Source organism: Hyalella azteca, unplaced genomic scaffold, assembly GCF_000764305.2.
Source record: "Hyalella azteca isolate HAZT.00-mixed unplaced genomic scaffold, Hazt_2.0.2 contig9370, whole genome shotgun sequence".
Classification (NCBI taxonomy): Eukaryota; Metazoa; Arthropoda; class Malacostraca; order Amphipoda; family Hyalellidae; genus Hyalella; species Hyalella azteca.
Window position 1 is genome coordinate 129,087 of NW_025939444.1, and position 19,920 is coordinate 149,006.

Consider the following 19,920-nt stretch of genomic DNA (forward strand, 5'->3'; position numbering starts at 1 on the left):
TCTCACAAACTGCAAAACACGAAAACTTTTCGCTCTCCAGCGGGGCTATTTCAGCCCTCTTAGTCTCTGTAATCGTTGGAATTGCTTTCGGAATTAAATAACCTGCCAATTTTCCCTATAACGGTCAATAAACTTGAACTACGTGTGATAGTTTACCTACATGACATTGCAAATACGTATAGTTCTTGGAATAAAAAATTAGCCCGAGAAATTATTCCCCTTGCATGCAGGTATGTTTAATTCCTTATAACCCATATCACGAGGACACAATCCTTTAAGAAGGCACGTAGAGGATTAAATCCCCCCTGACCTGAGGCACGGCAGGGGCGTTCTCTGTGAGCGTCCCCCAGCCTGTGATGCTGCAGCCCCGCAGATCTTTGTTGCGCTCCTCCCCAGCCGGCAGACACACGGCCTCCACCACCCCGTTGCCCAGCCTGCAATGGTCCACATAATGTAATAATATAGCGGTCTTAACGTTTATAAGGCCGTAGGCCTGTCGCCGATTCTTAACAGCGCAGAACATCCACAGCTTGTTGCCGGCTCGAACTCGCAACTCACTGTTTCAATTTTTTTTGGCTTAACCTCTCAGCCTCTTTGCCGATTCTGACCAGAAACTGGCGCACAGAGCTGGGATCGAACCCCCACCTCTCTGCTTCAATCCTGGTACTCTGAACTTTAACCACTGGGCCACTTTATTGTTCCGTGGAATTTGTTCTTCAAGTCAAGAAATGTAGGCAAATGTATAATAATGAAGAATTTCAATTTTTATTGGTTTAAAACAATGGGATTAAAGCCGTATCAAGGAAGATTGTTTATGTAAATTCTGCCTCTTACGAACATGGCTACGTATGAGGCAGAATTGAAATAAAACCTTACTGATTAATACCGCAATCATTATAAGATTCTGGTGGTGACTTTCAAAACTTTTATCATGCTCATCGCACTCACTGTAATGCCCTGCCGTTGACTTTCATCACTTTGAGCACAGCGATGTCGTTGTTGAACTCGATGTTGGTGTCGAACTCGTCGTGTACCCACAGCTTGTCAATAAGGTAGTCCTGTCAGCGGCAATTACACATTTTAAACATATTTTTTCAACGAATATTAATGTTGTCCAATCAAGTCATTACTAGCTATAAATATGACTTGCAAATTAATAAATGTTACGGACAATGACTTCCAAATGCGTATCGAGTTATTACTTAAATAAAAATATCTCAAGTAAAGAGTTTGCGAAAAACTGGAGATATTTTTGTTGGTATCAAACTATCGACCTGATTACTGTTCAAGAGAATTTTCATAAGCGGGATGTTGGAAACGTTTCTTGTTCTTCACTCATCTTCAGTGAATAATTATTCGAGAACTGAAGATAATATTTATTGTTATCAAATTGATTATAATTCAAATATTCATAAAAGCGGGAAAACGTTCATTTTTGCTCAGCTTTCGGCAATGGTCCTTGGTCCTCGGCCAGGACGGCGGAGGTGGTGTTCGCAATTCCAAAATTCAAAATATTTTTCTCGGTATCAAACTGATTACATTCAAAATATTTTTATGAGTGTGTAAATGCTTTTTGTGACCCACCTTCTGGCCCTGGTCCTCGGCAAGCAGGTCGTGTTCACCGACCCTGATGACGTAGTTCTGCTTAGGATGCTTCTTGAAGCAGTGCGCCGCCGTCAGGATAAGGTCCTCGGAGATGATTACGCCGCCGCAGTTGTGGCGCAGTTTGTTCTGCACCGACAATGCCGTAAATGAAAGGGAATTACGTGTGATCCAGGTATAGGCATACCAGGGCTTATATGTAATGCAGTTTGAAATAGGTCAATTAAGATTTATTCAGCTATTGGACTACCATGGATTGCATATAATAAAACTATTGGAATACCGAAGATTGCGCAGAATCCAACTATTGGATGTGTTTTTATTAAATTAGCGGCATGCACAATGGGATTTATTTATGTCTCAGCTGATAGTGCGCTTGATTGCAGGGAAATATTAAAGCAACACGATATTTACCAACACATGGAGTCAATGCAGTTAAAGTTTGTTAGTGAGGCAATTAAATTGAATGAAAACTGATTATTGCTTAATTACTGGGCGTTTCAAAACCTAAATATCATTGTAGCTTTAAGTTTTTAACTACTAACAATGGTGTAAAACTCACCCCTTCTCGGATCATGAGCGAGACAGACCAGGGAGTCTCGCGGGGGGAAATAATGCGGCCGCCCACGATCTTCGCGAGGTTTTCAGTGACAAAACTGCCTGCGGGAGCTGCGCGCCCACACGCAGACGACAACCGTGTCGACACCGCCTGCAGGTCCAGAGTGCGGGCTCGCCTGCAACATGTTTTTGTTATTTCAAAATGTTGTTTAAGCTTATAAACCTCAAGTGAATTAAGTAAAAGAAAAGAACGGGACCAAATGCACGTTGAAACCTAACTTTTTGTTACGTGTTCCGATCAGGGAACACAGAGACATTCGCTGCTACCCTGGCCAACCAAATCAGACGCACAAGTCTTCTAGTGAACCAGGTTACCCCCTCGTCTTCCACCCTCACACGCACCTGTCAGTATAGCAGGAGATGCCCCCGTCTTCCACCCTCACACGCACCTGTCAGTATAGCAGGAAACGCCCCGTCTTCCACCCTCACACGCACCTGTCAGTATAGCAGGAGACNTACAACACAAACAAATGATTATAATCTTGGGCGATGATGGATACAACACAAACAAATGATTATAATCTTGGGCGATGGTTGATGATGGATATATCGCTCAAGATTATAATCTTGGGCGATGATGGATACAACACAAACAAATGATTATAATCTTGGGCGATGATGGATACAACACAAACAAATGATTATAATCTTGGGCGATGATTACAATCTTGTGGGCGATGCCGCCATGACTGTAGCCCAACGACCGACACACAACCTACAACACAAACCTTAGTTTCGGTTGAGGGTGCAATAGTCACAGTTGAAAACGCAATTGTCACAGTTAAGGAATATTTGGGAATGATTAGGGATCAATTGTCACAGTTTAGGCTACAATAGTCACATTTTAAGCGCAATAGTCACAGTTTAGGGCATAATTGCCACTTTCTGACCGCAATTATCAGAGTTTAGAGCATAATTATTATAGTTTGGGCAGAAATTATCACAGTTTTGGGCAGAATAAAGCAACTAATGTTCACATAGCAGCGCAAACACCTTTATTAAAACTCTCGGCAACTTGTAACTTTTAAAGGAAAGAAAAGTTATCATCAAGTACAAAGTTAGGTAAGTCTCACCGAGGCGTCGTAGTCATCAAAGTCATCGTCGCAGACCGTGCCCCACACGCCCGATAGCTTCACTTCCACACGCCCTTGATGCGGGCCTGACCCTCCTACCAGTCTGATGGTCTCCTGTACGCGGAAATAAAATTAAACATTATTAATGTATTGTATTATTACAGGATACAGATATTGGGAAATCGAATTAAAGATATTATTGAACCTTGCTGGGCCAGACAAATTATCGATTCTGTAATCGTGCAAGTAATCTAGTTGGGTTTGAGTAAAAGAGCTAGCGTTTATTTCCAATCACGGATCTAAGCAGAAGAGTCAGGGTCTAGTTGGGCTCATGGGGTCTAAAGACGCAGAAGAGCCAGGGTCTAGTTGGGCTCATGGGGTCTGAACAGAAGAGTCAGGGTCTAGTTGGGCTCATGGGGTCTGAAGAGAAGAGTCAGGGTCTAGTTGGGCTCATGGGGTATAAACAGAAGAGTCAGGGTCTAGTTGGGCTCATGGGGTCTAAGCAGAAGAGTCAGGGTCTAGTTGGGCTTATGTGGTCTAAGCAGAAGTCAGTGTCTAGCGGACTCACGGGGTCTGAGCAGAAGACGCCAGCATCCTCCGAGTGATCGCAGTCAGACACTCCCCAGTTGATGCCCCGACACTCGTTGAGTGACTGCTCTGTGCCTCGGCACATCGGTTCATCCACCAGAACCTGTCAGATCATCATCTTATTCAGCTCAAATTTATTCAAAAACACTCATCAGATCATCCTAATTTTTAGACCAAACTTATTCACCAGCACCTGCAATGTCAGATCCTGTATACTTTTCAACAGCTCAAATGGGTGCATGCACCTATTAATTTGTCACTGGCAATCGGCGACCATGCTCATGATAGCCATGTTACGATAAAAAAATATATTAAAATGTGCTCTATTTCATTCCATTTGTTTTTATATTTGGATACAAAAAATGAATCGACCTCAATGTTGAACAGGACTGGAATATCACTTACCGCTCCAGTGCCGCGTCCCAGGGTGGCTCTTGAGTAAGGAATGGCCCAGCCATCTTCATAGCCCAGACTGCGGCACACAACCTGCACATTAACATGATGTGTGATGTAGGCACGCTAGTCTCGCGTGATATCAGCTCCTACATTGCTACGTGTCATGTGGGCACGCTAGTCTCACGTGACAACAGCTCCTACATTGCTACGTGTATGTGGCTGCGTGTCATGTAGGCACGCTAGTCTCAAGTGATATCAGCTCCTACACTGCTACGTGTCATGTAGGCACGCTAGTCTCACGTGACAACAGCTCCTACATTGCTACGTGCCATGTAGGCACGCTAGTCTCACGTGATAACAATTCCTACACTGCTACGTGTCATGTAGGCACGCTAGTCTCACGTGACAACAGCTCCTACATTGCCACGTGTCATGTAGGCACGCTAGCCTCACTTGACAACAGCTCCTATGTTACTGTTACTACGCGTCATTTAGGCACGCTAGTCTCCCGTGACAACATTTCCTACATTGCTACGTGTCATGTAGGCACGCTAGTCTCACTTGACATCAGCTCCTACGTTAATACGCGTCATTTAGGCACGCTAGTCTCACGTGACAACAACACCTGTAAGCCACAACTCGCCTGGGCATGCGCGTTGTCGAAGCCGTCGTCGCAGACGGTGCCCCAGCGGCCCGCGTGCTTGACGTATATCGTGCCCAGCGCATCGGTGCCCCGGGCCCGAACTGTCGTGCCAGGCTCCAGTCGCACCACACCCACGTCCTCGCACATCTCCCTCCGCTCGTCACTGCAACAAGTGGCTTACGTTTGGGAAATGTTCAGCTCGCAAACCGAGAAAAATGTTTCGATTTCCCTGGGGATCGAACTTTCCCCAGGGGAAATTACGATTTTTCTGGAACACTATCTTTTTGGATAGGTATACAAGGTTAAAAAATTTAATGGATAGAGAGTTCCGTGTTTGACGAGTTTCACTTCCTTTCATACCTTTTGCTTTGGCCACATCATAACTTACTATAGTTATATAGCGGATGTGAAATGCGCCATATAACTAAAGTATAAAATGTTCGATTAATAAAATAGAAATAAGTTCATGGTGATAATTATTTATTTTTCATCTAATGCACACCTGATCTTCATCACCTCATGAAGACTGAATGACACGGTAGTATCACCCTATGTGGACATGGTAGTAAGTCAATTGCTATTTATTTCAATGTCAGTGTTGAAAAGATCTGATCAAAAGACCATGTTCTAGATAGTAAGTCGTGACTAAACGTGGTCTGTTCTCGCAATGCTATGCTGTGCTATGCTGTACAATGCTATGCTATTCTATGTAATGCTATGCAATGCTCTACAACGTTATGCTATTCAATGTAATGCTACACTATGCTTAACAATGCTTAGCTACTCTACGCAATGCTATGGCTATGCTGTGCGCTATGATACTCTATGCTATGCTATTCTATATAATTCAATGCAATGTCATGCCATGCAATGCTTTGCTATACAATACTAAACTATATTATGCCATTAATGAGACCACGTGCCCCACCTGCCATCAGGGCACTGGGGTGTGCCGTCGCACACCTCGGCCCGCTTGATGCAGCTCACGGTGGGCTGGCGGCCACACTGGAACTGCCCCGCACCACACGCTGTGGAGGTCGCTGTGCGGCACACCACGCCTGCCACCTGCGCTCAGACGGGCAGTGGGTTTAGTAGTTAGGAATTAATATGAATGTATTTAAAGGGAATGCAAAGTAATGAAATACACATGATAAAAAAGGATATATGTTAGTAATCTCGCTTGTTTTACTTTGATTGAATATTAATATTAAGTTACATCAATCGCTTGAATACCCAGCTTTCGCCACTTACATGATACATCTTACAAATGCATGATATATAGCGCGAAAAATACCAATATATGATGTTACAGACAAATTTTTAGGCGTGGATACTCTTGCAAATAGATGATCAAACAGATACATGAAATTTAGCACGAAAAATACAAATTTCGGAGTTACACTTGATTTTTTAGGCGTGGATGCTCATGCGAATAGGTGAAAATTTTCCATGAATTAGGCCCTGCAACTGACCTCCGTGGTGCCGCAGTTGTGGCGTCCGATGGCCCGGGAGTGGCACTGGAAAAACGACTCCTCTTGCCCCGAGCAGGTGACACCGTCCAGCCAAAACCTGATGCCACTGCGAGCGGCTTCTGTTCAAGAATTTTATCGTTGCAAATAACATCTAAATAAAAAGCATAATTACTACATAGAAAGTGTCCCACTAGTCATATTTTGAAGACCACACTCCACATTTGTCTTCCACATTTGACGGTCACACACTCTAAATTTGACAGTCACACTCTGCATTTTGCTTAAATCGACGGCCACATTTTGCATTCATGTTATATTATCGGTCACTAACCTTTCCTGGAGCGCGCGAAGAAGTTGTTCTTGGTGTAGGCGGCGGCGTCGGGGTAGCCGAGGTCTCGGCAGATTCTGTCCGCCTCCGTCCAGCCGAAGCTGTCGTCGCAGACGTGCCCCCACTCGTCCTTCACGAGCAGCTGACAGAACAAGTTTCACAAGTTCACATTTTACGGTGAATTAAACATTTTGTACTATTTAAATAGTCATTACGCCTAATAATGAGTATTTGCCAAAACCAAAAACGTGTTAGCTTAAAACAAGTTAACAGTTTAAGAATTAGTTAAGAGATTGTATTGATGAAATACGAACAGCGTTCAAATTTCCATCTTGAGCACGTATATTTCAAGTTGAGACGTGGGATTAAAACAAAGAGGATTAAAAAACGGGCATGAGAAAAGGATCATTAATTGCTTAGCACATCATTCCTACGGATGACACATCGTTCATACGGATGACACTTCATTCATACGGATCAGACATCGTTCATACGGATGACACATCATTCATACTGATGAAACATCATTCATAAGTATGATACATCAGTCATACGGATGAAACATCATTCATACGGATGACACATCATTCATACGGATGACACATAATTCATACGGATGACATATCATTCATACGGATGAAACATCTTTCATACGGATGACACATCATTCATACGGATGACACTTCATACGGATGACACATCATTCATACGGATGACACATCATTCATACGGATGACACATCATTCATACGGATGACACGTCATTCATACGGATGAGACATTATTCATACGGGTGAGACATCATCCATAAGGGTGAGACATCATTCATACGGTTGACACATCATTCATACGACTGACCTGCACGTTACCCTCATGATCCCCTGATCCCCCGACCAGACGCAGTTTATATTGAGGGGACTGAGGGGACTGTTGGGACTGTTGGGACTGAGGGGACTGTTGGGACTGTTGGGACTGAGGGGACTGTTGGGACGGAGAGGAGGAACGCTGGCAGTTCTTCTCGTCGCTGTTGTCGCCGCAGTCGTCGCGGCCGTCGCAGCGAGCCGAGGAGTGCACGCACCGTAGATTATCGCACTGCAGGGAAACGAGGAAGAAGAAAAGGTGAATGAGGAAACTTGCAAGCAACGCTGTAAAGAGGGAGGGTGAGTGAGGAAACTTGCAAGCAACGCAGTATAAAAGGGAGGGTGAGTGAGGAAACTTGCAAGCAACGCAGTAAAAAGGGAGGGTGAGTGAGGAAACTTGCAAGCAACGCTGTAAAAAAGGGAGGGTGAGTGAGGAAACTTGCAAGCAACGCAGTAAAAAGGGAGGGTGAGTGAGAAAACTTGGGATTCAGAGAGCTTATGGGGTTTACATGGAATTTTTTCGGGTTAAAATACTTATGTCCGATTGTGAAACTTAAATCTAAAGAAATTATTCTGAGAAGTAAAAATAAATATCATTAATGGACAAGCGCGGAAAATAAGGCACAAAAATTTTTATGGAAAGCACCCAGTTGCCAGTCAGAGCCTCACTTGACAGTTGCCAGTCATGACTCACTTGACAGTTGTCAGTCATGACTCACTTGACAGTTACCAGTCATGACTCACTTGACAGTTGTCAGTCATGACTCACTTGACAGTTACCAGTCATGACTCACTTGACAGTTGCCAGTCATGACTCACTTGACAGTTGCCAGTCATGACTCACTTGACAGTTGCCAGTCATGACTCACTTGACAGTTGCCAGTCATGACTCACTTGACAGTTGCCAGTCATGACTCACTTGACAGTTGCCAGTCATGACTCACTTGACAGTTGCCAGTCATGACTCACTTGACAGTTGCCAGGTATGACTCACTTGACAGTTGACTTGACTCACTTGATAGTTGACTTGACTCCCTTGACAGTTGACTTGACTCACTTGATAGTTGACTTGACTCACTTGACAGTTGACTTGACTCACTTGACAGTTGACTTGACTCACCAGAAGGCGACCATCGCACGATGATTTACGTGACGTCAGCTCGTAGAAAGTTTCGCTCGCTGAAGACTTCAGAGCTCCTGACGCCACACCGATCCTGGTGAGCTGACACCTGGTGGAATATTGGGATATTTATCCATATGTTTACGGGAAAGAAAATGTATTGAGCTGACACCTGGCATAACATATGTACATTCGGTGACATGTTCACGTGGAAACAAACTTTTTACCATTTAATTATGCCCTAATTATTGCCCTAATGCCATTATTTAATACAATTTGTTATGGCTTTATTGTTATTTATTTATTTATTTATTAATACATCCACAGGAACATTTTGTTACTGAGATCAATAGAGATTCGTGTACAGGAATATAAACAATAAAAATATTATATGTAAAGAAGGTTTATTAGGGCCAGCTTACCGTTGAGATGCCGCGTTGTGAACGAAGCCCCGACACTGCGGTCTGTCAAGGCAGAGTTTGGCACACACGCCCAGGTCGTTGGTCTGCACGTCCTCTGTGACGGTCTGCAGCAGCAGAGTCCTGCCCTTGAACTGCTCGAAGCCGCGTAGGAACTTGCTGCAGTCTCTGCAGACAACAAATAGAACTTATTTCAACAAGGTTCTTATAAAAATCAATCGAACATCATTGTCTCTGCAGACAACAAATGGAAATTATTTCAACAAATTTCTTATAAAATCAATCGAACATCATTGTCTTTGCAGTCAACAAATAAAACTTATTTCAACAAATTTCTTATAAAAATCAATCGAACATCATTGTCTCTGCAGCCAACAAATGGAACTTATTTTAACAAATTTCTTATAAAAATCAATCGAACATCATTGTCTCTGCAGCCAACAAATGGAACTTATTTCAACAAATTTCTTATAAAAATCAATCGAACATCATTGTCTCTGCAGCCAACAATTGGAACTTATTTCAGATTCTTTTAAAATTTCTGCAGAGACTGCAAAGTTCTTCCAAAGTTCAATAGAACTACATTTTAATTCATTGTGAATATGAGACTGATAAATATTTATGAGATAATTTGTTAAATTGTTTGACGATGAACCTATTTACTTATCAAACCTAGTATATATTACGCGTCTTTAGATAATACCGGTAATTATAGTCCTGACAGATGTAGAATTAATATCGTGAATAAAAGCTAATTTTTTTCGTCACTGCATAAATAATTTGTATTTGAACAGGTAAAACTTTTAACAAAGAGCTCCTAGTGGAAAGATATTCATCTACACCATGTCACAAAAACACAATTTACAAGCATTAAATTAAGAGAGATGAAAGGAGAAATAATCTCTTGCTGAACTTGGGCCACACTTTCAAATATATCTACGAGTTTGTACCTCCATCAGTCACACACTGACGACTTTCAAAATAAACTCACTAATCACTGACGAGAAATCGACCGCTACGAGTACATAGGCCGATACTTGTACTTAGGCCGTTACGTGTACTGAGGCCGCTACATGTACTTTGGCCGCTATGTGTACTTAGGCAACTACGTGTACTTAGGCCGCTACGTATTCTTACGCCGCTACGTGTACTTAGACCGCTACGTGTTCTTAGGCCGCTACGTGTATTTAAGCCGCTACGTGTACTTAGGGCGTTACGTGTACTTAGGCCGCCACGTGTACTTAGGCCGCTACGTGTTCTTAGGCCGCTACGTGTACTTAGACCGCTACGTGTTCTTAGGCCGCTACGTGTACTTAAGCCGCAACGTGTACTTAGGCCGCTACTTGTACTTGGGCCGCTACATGTTCTTAGGCCGCTCCGTGTACTTAGGCCGCTACGTGTACTTAGACCGCTACGTGTACTTAGGCCACTACGTATACTAAGGCCGCTACGTGCACTTATGCCGCTACGTATACAAAGGCCGCTACGTGTCCTTAGACCGCTACGTGTACTTAGGCCGCTACGTGTTCTCAGGTCGCTATGTGTACTTAGGCCGCTTTGTGTTCTTAGGCCGTTACGTGCACTTCAGCCACTACGTGTACTTAGGCCACTACGAGTTATCAGGCAACAATACGTGTACATAAGAGCGTTAGATATGACGTCTCCTGCACGATGGCTACACCCACAACACCTTTCATCGTCGCCGCGTGCGCATTGCCGTACGCCGTCGCAGAGCTGCTCCCTGGCCACGCAGACGTCCGAGTTGACGCACTGCAGCTGAGACGCGGTACAGCGAACCTGGGACGTCACACGGGAAGCTTAATAAAGAGGCTTGGTTGTGGCTCAAGAAATTACTACTTAGTATATATTAATTGAAGAATTCAATTAATGCAGAATCATCAAATTAATTGAAGGAAAAACTGGTCAGTATCGGTAGGTTTTATGGTGTCACATTTCAATCAATTTATTCTAAAGTAGATTTACTGATCATGAAAAAAAAATAAATTTTGCTGCAATAATAAAATAAAAAGTTTAGTTAAAATCTGTCACCTCTCAATAAATTTAATGGAGCTAATGTAGATTTATTGATCATAGATAAAAATCAGTTATGTTGCATTAATAAAATAGGAAATTTAATATAAATGAATGACTAACTCTGCCCAACTAACTTTGGTGACAGCCGACGAAGGGCTCGCCTGGACGACAGGGTTGTTAACGTTCCTGTTGCTTCTCCTGGTGGTGGTGGACGAGATCATGGCGAGGATGGACGGCAAGATGGACGACGTGGGGATGAGTGGCGCCCTCGTCGTCCCCGGGGGGCTCCTGGTGGGGCGGAAGGGGCGCAGCAAAGACCCAGTAGTGCTCCTGCCCTGGGACACCGAGGCGCTGCCTGCGAGACGCACGAATGTCTCTCATTAAATGGTAATTTGATTAATGTACATCACAGTAATTGATATATATATTTTAAGCATATATAGCCTAATTGTGTATTTTGGTAAGACCCTTTCATTTAGGAGGCACAGGACAAATTTTGTTTAACAAAAAAAAAAAAAAAAAAAAATGTTCGCTGTGAAGGATTCAACGGTAAAAGTACATAATATTTCGTAAAGGTAGATATAGATTTTAGTGAACTATGAAAGAAAGACAAAAACGGAATCATGATAAAATAAAATGGTTTTGCCATGGAAGGGGACTCAAGTTTAACAGGTATCATCTTCCCCCCTACACACTTCTTAGTTCTCTCTTTGTGTTATGAGCGTCTGTGATGCACAGAGCGGCACATCACAAGGCTCCGGAACATCAGGTGCAACATAGCACCACACATCACTCACTTTGAGTTATGAGCGTCTGTGAAGCACAGAGCGGCACATCACAAGGCTCAGGGACATCAGGTGCAACATAGCACCACGGGGCCGGGGACGCGTCTGGATTTCTGCAGAAGTTATGTGGGCCCAGAAGTCCCAGGTCGAATGGGACGCTGGAGCGGCCCGTGCGGCCGCTGGACCCGATGTTGTTGAGACGGCGGTCGTCCCAGCGCATGCAGGCCCGGCCTGAGATGGAGATGTCGGCGGTCCCGTCGTAACTTGTCCCGGCACCGTCCCGACAGCCTGTTGGAGACCACAATTAGGGACCTTTAGTGTGTAAAATATCCATTTTGCGTAGAAAATATTAATGGGTTTGTCCCCGCCGTTCGGGCAACCTGTTGCAGATGACCTCAATTAACGACTTCGAGTGTGGAAAATATCCGTTTAGTGTGAAAAATATTAATGGGCTTGTCTCTGCGTCTTTCTGACAGCCTGTTAGGGCAGAAAAGAGATATTTTCGGCATGAAAAATATAAATTAATTTAATATGATTTTATTTTTGCAAGATATATAATGAGCTTATGGTTGAACAAATTTTCTGGATGATTATCACGTGAATGCGTGTGTGATATTTCAGTGTATGTGTTATCAGTGTGTGTGATATTTCAGTGTGTTATTTCAGAGTTTGTTTTAGTTTGATTATCAGCGGTCGTAAATCAGTGGGAATAATATCAAAGATACTTATAAAAACATTCCAAAGCACAGGTTGGTAATGTTCAGAAAAAAACGTGTTGCATAATCTTTTTATTTTATTTTTTAAAATTTCGCCTCACCAACTTCCTTCTTGGAGGCCTTGCAGACAAACCCGCGCTCGGCCAGGCAGTCCTCGGGGCTGAAGAAGAAGAAGCTGGCGCTGGAGGAGGAGGTCGACGAGGGCGTCAGAGGGAAGGCGTGGCGCAGCACCAAGCAGGTTGCCGTGGGGGGCGCCGTGGGGGCCAAAGAGCTGTCAGCAGTGCTGTTCCAGCCTGTCATGAGGGTCGAGGGTGGAAGGTTACTTATGAGTGTGCAATAGGTAAGGTGCTGATGGTAAATTATATTACCTAGTATGCTATTTAGAGGATGTAAAAAGTAATAAATTTCCGTTATCAAGAAGAAGGAATACTAATAATAACAGTTTCCACCGCCGTGCCAAGAACACGTCACGTGAAACAAGCTACTACACGTCACGCGCAATAAGTATGACGTGAGTCATACTTATGACTATTCTGATGGTAAATTCTTTTACCTATTATTCTATTTAGTGGTTGTGAGAAGTGATAAATTTCCGTTATCGAGAAGAAGACTCCCGCCACCGCCACTCACCGTGCCACCACCTGGCGTAGGTGAGCGGTGTTCGAGACTCCCGCCACCGCCACTGGAGGTCAGACTCGAGCTGCCCGGCGGTGTAGTAGTGAGTGGCGTTCTGCTCGCCGCTGAGCAGAGCGGACAACCACGCGTGCTCCTCCTGAACATCGCGGCAGAAAAAGAGCTTCGGTAAAACGCTTCAAATTATTTAATTTTTATTAGGCACTATTGATTTAAGAGAGTAGTGAGAAAATAATTTTAGACACGAGTTCGCAATCGCTTTATTCGTTTCCGTGTGAAAAATAAGACTGGATAAGTGTTCGTAGTTTATATCCTTACAAGATGTGCTGATTATTAAATAAAATTTGGCAGAAATCTAAACCAATAAAATAAAAACGGGATACATGCGCATTGAGTATCCTGAATACCATACATTGACTACCTTATATTTTATATTTATACAATATAGGGGATATATTATATTTATACACAAATGAACTAATGCTAAGATAAATTTCTCTGACGAAAACCGACTTATACAACGCACCTGCGACTGAACATCAGCAAGGTTCGCCCCGAGGGCGCGACAGGCTGCCGCCGCGTCGCCCCTGTGTTGGCTCTCGCTGCTCACGAGGTAGCAGGCGCCCCGCCAGGCCTCCCACCGTCCCACACCTCCGTCAGGACACCTCGACGACGACTCCCGCATACACCTGCCGTAGAATACAGCAATCATACAGGATTTATTTCTCAGTGTATGCTATCCGTTATATATACACACGCTAGTAAATAGATGCATGAAATATATGAAATAATCTAATATTCATAATCTGCTATGCGTTAAAGATTAAAAAATATGGCTCAGTACTCACTGCAGTGAGTGACAAAGAGCGCATTTTCTCGTCGATGAAAACGTGGAGTCACGGATGGACAGACAGACGGACGGACGGACAGACGGACATGGCGAGCACAATAATGCATTTTTCTTTCATAAATGAGAAAATGTGCTAAAAAGAAGATTTTAAAGATTTTTAATGAAGGATTTTAATCCTAATAAAGATTAAAAAATATTCAGTTGTATTTCTTTACCTGATGGTTGCAATGGGTGAGTTGGGACCACAGTCTGTGCAGGTCTGGGCCGTGCACTGAGTGATGAGCTGGGCACCGTCTGGGCACGACATCACCACCATGGGCATCGCCCCTCTGTTCAGAGGCACCACGCGACTGCTGCTCTCTGCACTGTACAAAAAATACTGCATGTCAGCAAGTCCATCACGCACTCAGACAAATATATAGATCATATTGCCCAAATAAAGACACACACTGTCTCACCCGCAACTCGAACATTAAGTGGACGTAGCACTGATACGATTTTGAAAGGTCAAACTGGTCCGCACAAGGACAAAAAGTGCATTGTTTTACAATGTCCCACTTATTCCACTGGGTGCATACTTTGTTTTTAAGATGAATGTGCATTATATGTAGAATTAAATAAAATGAAAAAGACGGCCTTCAACTTGAAATAATTGGTTTGGGCTCAGCCAAATTGCCCCAGCAGGCGGTATTGCTTAGTTTCGTAGAGCCTGTGGGGAGGCTATTAAAACGTTTGCTGTTTCAAACAATGAATTACAGTAATCAAATTCATTCCATTCATATTAGCGCTGGATGACAAAAGGAAATTATGCACCACTTTACTTATCAAATTGAATTATTTAACTTGGATGAGGGTGTGAACTTATGCGGATTGGTTCACAGCATAGAGGCTTCCGAATGAAGCCGGAAAGTTTGTCTCAACATTTTTTTATGAAAATTTATAGATGATTAGAAATCAATTTTTTTTAATTGTAAAAAATGTATATGCAATTTTAACGAAATAAACGGCAGGGAGTTTAAGGCAGATAAGATCTTAAAGTGCACAAGTTAATTCGCAAAGCAATCCAGCCTATTGCATTTCCATGCCTCATAATGACATAATACCTGGTGATTCATATTTTGGTCAACGAACAGTACTTGATGTAACATTTAATTCAACATAGACAAAATATAAATGACAAAGACAAAGACAAAGCGTCATAGACAAAGCGCGCCAATAGACATTTACAAAATAAATTTGAATATTTAGATACACGTACATTGCTGCCTTTGAGCCTAGTTTTGTCGATTTTTCTGTCTCTCGCCCCACGGCGCAGGAATTCAGGCTTAGAAATAACATTAATAAACATGGATGAGGCTGGACGGCGTAGGCGGAGAATCATCCATTAAGCCGATTTTTCTCTAAAAACGCGCTCATAGCAAGGATATCATTTTTTCAAGGGAGGAAGGCTAAAAAATTTGGTTACAGATTCGAAAAAGTCCGACATTGAACCACCCAGAGAGGGCATATCATAATAGCTTTGCCATGCCTGGGGCCTGAATTTTTTGTACTGGAATATTATCTCCTATATTTCGGACGGTTGTTTTTTGTTTTGTGAACTTCAAATCCCCATATTGTAATTTAACAACTCTGGTCTGACTGGTTTTTCCTTCGGAGAAGCGTGATTTTTTTTTACCACTCCATCTTCGCTGCGTTTCAAACGCTCAAAACCCAAACTCGAGGCTTCAAGGCCAGCAGGAGGTTCAGTGTCAAGGCTGTACCGGCTTCAGTCGTGCATTGTTATTTTTAATTACAAAAATACTCCTTAAAGCGTGACTGCGCCATATAAATGTGCGTATCGAGAATTTCCTTAGGGGTCCGAGCTGAGATAAATGTTTGCCTCTTTGATGAGCGTTGTTTGGAGAGAGAAATTCCCCACACAGATCGCTTATTCGTTCCTTCTGATACGTAAATGCATGAAGCGCTTCTTTATGATCACGTTGAAGAATCTTCGGCTCCATAACCGATGCAAATGAACTATAAATGAAAAGTCATGATCGAGCCTCACGTACAGCAGAACCCAAACGATCGAGCCTGCTTCTCATGCTCAGCTTTATTGTCAATAGGTTCCAAGGCTTTGAGGAACGTCAAGTCATGTCGGTTTTGAGAAGACACTTGTCGCATGAGGTCCGCATTTTATAATTTTGCACTAAAATCATAAAGTCACACTAAATGAATACATAAATATTCGATTCGTGAATGAAAAATAATGTGAAGGGACTTTTTGAATAATTTCGGTGACATGCATGCATGAAAATCTTAGAGCTTCACGCGTCATTTTTGAAAGAGACGAATAAAATTGACCAAAAACGTAGAAGCAATGCGATCCCAAAGATGGCCATGATGAAAAAAAGAGTACGCGTCAACGAAACAAACATGGCGGGCCTAGTTACGTAATGCCATGTAATGTTCTCACCAACCTACAGTTCGGGTATGATGTTCTGTGCACATGTGGCTGTATTGATGGCATGTGTATACTGCATACGTACAGATATCATTAATCATTTGTAAATTGGCGCGCCACAGTATCGATGACATGTTTTAGACATCATCAATCATGCTTAAAGTTATACGCTAAGGAAAAAAGGATTTTGCTAATAATTTGATTTTTTTTCTTGGAAATACTTGAATTTTTAGTATCTTTCTCTTTACTGAAATTTATTTATTTTTATTATTCGGTTTAATTCCTCTCTGACTCGCCGACTGTGTTTTGTCCTGCAACTCTGTATAAAACAGATATTTGCGTTCTTATATGATAAATCAGGAAGCCTAAAACATGAGCATTAATTAGGTAATTAGTTTGTATTAACTCAATCTTAATTCAAACAGAGGAGTGATAGGAAAAAATTATTTCCGTTGATATTTTTGACTTTTGACTTACCGGACGACGCCGGAATTTCACTGTTCATACATTTTCACTCGTGACATCACAAATTAATTTTTTCTCGTGTTATAACATTGATGAACAAAACATAACTTTTTCCTGAAATTAACATCATCGTCGTTACTTTTTCGATTGCTTTTCTGCAGGTTGATGCACCCTGTGCAGGTTTTTCTCGGCCTCTCTTGATGATGTCACCAGCGCGGTCTCGCAGCTACGCGACGCATAATTTAGCCCATCGCGCTTTTGTCTGTTGTTGAGAGATGCGCAGCGTCATCCAATGGACACTCCTTCCTCGGCAGGAATTATGTCTGTGATCGCTGACCAAAAGATAGTCCTGAGAGTCTCACCATGAAGGGCTTGTGTTCTTTATTGCCAAGCCTCGCTATTTTTATGCATTTAATATCATGGGAGTCCCAGGTATGATGGGCAATGATATGCTAATATCTAGAGATCTGTCAAGTTGGTAAATGTAGAATAAAGTATATAATAAATCAGTAATAGAAGTACATATTATAATATAAAATAATTATTAGAAGGGGAAAAATTATATAATAGTTAATGAAAGTATAAATAACTTTACGCACAGTTATCGGCTTTTCGATCATAATAAAAAGCTTGCTTAATAAAATCAATATCGACGATTAAAAGTTACAGAATTCAATGAAAAGACAAATTTCAGAATATTCTTCAAATAGAGTTTAAGAATGGCTCATAGACATTCCTGGCAATTCTTACACAGAGAGAACCTAAAGTACAACAATTCTATTTACAGAGGACCAGAGACAGCTGTTTACGGGAGAATGGCCGCTGTAACAATGAGAACAGCTATGCATTTATACGATGAGACGTTTTTTTAACAACGGGATAGATTACAATGAAGCAGTGAAACAACGTTGAGATCAACGGACTGAAAATAACACTTTGAGATGACAACGATGATGCGAGCAAGTGGAGATGGTGATGATGGTGATGATGGCGGCACATCATGCAGTGATGGTGGCTAAGCATCGCACTGAGCGAAGCAGTGCCCGCGTAACAATGGATCGCCCCCGCGCAGACTTAAGCGCACAACATTCAAGTTCTGTGACCAAGGTCAAGTTAAGCACTCAAGGTCAAGTTAGGCAGCCAAGGTCAAGATGAAATAACAACAAAAATCTCGTTTGCACCAGCAGCGATGTTAATTGCAACCTCGCGGGTCGAAGGGCGAGGTTTGGCAACAAATAATAACACATTGAATGTATATTATCTCTCCTATTATGTAATTGGTGGAGTTTATTATGTAATTGGTGCAAGTGTTACCAGTTGTTAAAATCATATGGTTTTAATCATATAGCTAGATTGCATATAAGTGAAATAACGTATAAAATAATGAAATTAAAATAAATATTTTTGATGACGAATGCCAGCCAAACTCGTTCTTTTTTTCGAATATATTCGCGGAAATGAATTACAAAACGTTAATGCTTCAAAATATAAAATTAATTTTTAGATAAATTATCTCGGCACAATGAAGAGGCGGAGGCTTGATTTTCACCACCGTCAACGTCACCGCCACCTTCCAACACCACCTCCACCATAACACCATCAATACTCCTCACTACCACCACCTCCCTCCCCCCGCTACCACCACCGTCCAGCGCTACGACCGCCCACCACCACCACCACCTCCAACCATCCAGCACCCGCCGCCACCACCGCCGCCATCTACGTGATCTTTACATGGCGCACGTGATGCACACGTCGTCCTAAAGGGAGCAGACCAGCGGCAGCTCCGATGATATAAGTAGGCAGGATCTCTGCATGTTGTTTAGGATGGCTGCGAGCTCATGTAGGATATCTGCATGTTTTTAGGATACCTGCATGGTCATGCAGGATATCTGCATGGTTACGCAGGATATCTGCATGTTTTTTAGGATATCTGCATGGTTACGCAGGATACCTGCATGGTTACGCAGGATATCTGCATGTTTTTAGGATATCTGCCTGGTTACGCAGGATACCTGCATGGTTATGCAGGATATCTGCATGGTTACGCAGGATACCTGCATGGTTATGCAGGATATCTGCATGGTTACGCAGGATACCTGCATGGTTACGCAGGATACCTGCATGGTTACGCAGGATACCTGCATGGTTACGCAGGATACCTGCATGGTTACGCAGGATACCTTCACGGTTATAGCTGCAAGAAATACAAACAGCGTTTTGCAATATCGAATTTTTCGCACGGCAAGATAACATTAAAACACATTCCACCATGGCACGAGCACCGAGCGTTTGCTTATAAGATAAGTATTATTAGCTAAGTGATATAAGATAAGTAATATTAGCTAAGTGATATAGGATAAGTAATATAAGATAAATGATATAAGATAAGTAATATTAGATAAGTAATATAATATAATTAATATTATATAAGTGATATAAGATAAGAAATATAAGATAAGTAATATTAGATAAGTGATATAAGATAAGTAATATATGACAAGCAATATAAGATGAGTAGTATAAGATAAGTAACATAAGATGAGTAATATAAGATAAGTATAATTAAGTGAGGTGAGATCGCTCGCGTGCATTGCATGGGACAGAACAAGACCACTCGCAGGCGCCCAAGGTCACTGGACTGCTCGGTTGCCGCCATTAAGTCTTTATCCTGAGCAACTTTTTCCACACTGGGCAGCGCTGGGCGATATTTCCAGGCGGGGCCGTGCTGAGCAGACTGAAGGTTCAATGCTGAGCAGAGCAGACTGAAGGTTCAATGCTGAGCAGTGCAGACTGAAGGTTCAATGCTGAGCAGAGCAGACTGAAGGTTCAATGCTGAGCAGTGCAGACTGAAGGTTCAATGCTGAGCAGTGCAG

At 42.4% G+C, this 19,920-nt stretch overlaps 1 protein-coding gene across 1 annotated transcript in view; it reads right to left on the minus strand.

Moving 5' to 3' along the window:
* Nucleotides 1-19,920, minus strand: part of LOC108674134 — a 37,092-nt gene that overhangs the window by 2,666 nt on the left and 14,506 nt on the right. The window contains exons 6-28 of the mRNA XM_047881989.1: nucleotides 14,352-14,501; nucleotides 13,813-13,975; nucleotides 13,284-13,425; nucleotides 12,755-12,946; nucleotides 11,950-12,225; nucleotides 11,287-11,507; nucleotides 10,809-10,915; nucleotides 9,122-9,286; nucleotides 8,700-8,808; nucleotides 7,578-7,811; nucleotides 6,724-6,862; nucleotides 6,393-6,511; nucleotides 5,849-5,985; nucleotides 4,921-5,083; nucleotides 4,287-4,367; nucleotides 3,862-3,984; nucleotides 3,294-3,407; nucleotides 2,885-2,935; nucleotides 2,563-2,609; nucleotides 2,165-2,336; nucleotides 1,585-1,731; nucleotides 949-1,058; nucleotides 311-434 (exon numbers count right to left, since the gene is read on the minus strand). Of these exons, the coding sequence (XP_047737945.1) occupies nucleotides 311-434; nucleotides 949-1,058; nucleotides 1,585-1,731; nucleotides 2,165-2,336; nucleotides 2,563-2,609; nucleotides 2,885-2,935; nucleotides 3,294-3,407; nucleotides 3,862-3,984; nucleotides 4,287-4,367; nucleotides 4,921-5,083; nucleotides 5,849-5,985; nucleotides 6,393-6,511; nucleotides 6,724-6,862; nucleotides 7,578-7,811; nucleotides 8,700-8,808; nucleotides 9,122-9,286; nucleotides 10,809-10,915; nucleotides 11,287-11,507; nucleotides 11,950-12,225; nucleotides 12,755-12,946; nucleotides 13,284-13,425; nucleotides 13,813-13,975; nucleotides 14,352-14,501 (3,286 nt within the window). The remainder of the gene's footprint in view (nucleotides 1-310; nucleotides 435-948; nucleotides 1,059-1,584; nucleotides 1,732-2,164; nucleotides 2,337-2,562; nucleotides 2,610-2,884; nucleotides 2,936-3,293; nucleotides 3,408-3,861; nucleotides 3,985-4,286; nucleotides 4,368-4,920; nucleotides 5,084-5,848; nucleotides 5,986-6,392; nucleotides 6,512-6,723; nucleotides 6,863-7,577; nucleotides 7,812-8,699; nucleotides 8,809-9,121; nucleotides 9,287-10,808; nucleotides 10,916-11,286; nucleotides 11,508-11,949; nucleotides 12,226-12,754; nucleotides 12,947-13,283; nucleotides 13,426-13,812; nucleotides 13,976-14,351; nucleotides 14,502-19,920) is intronic.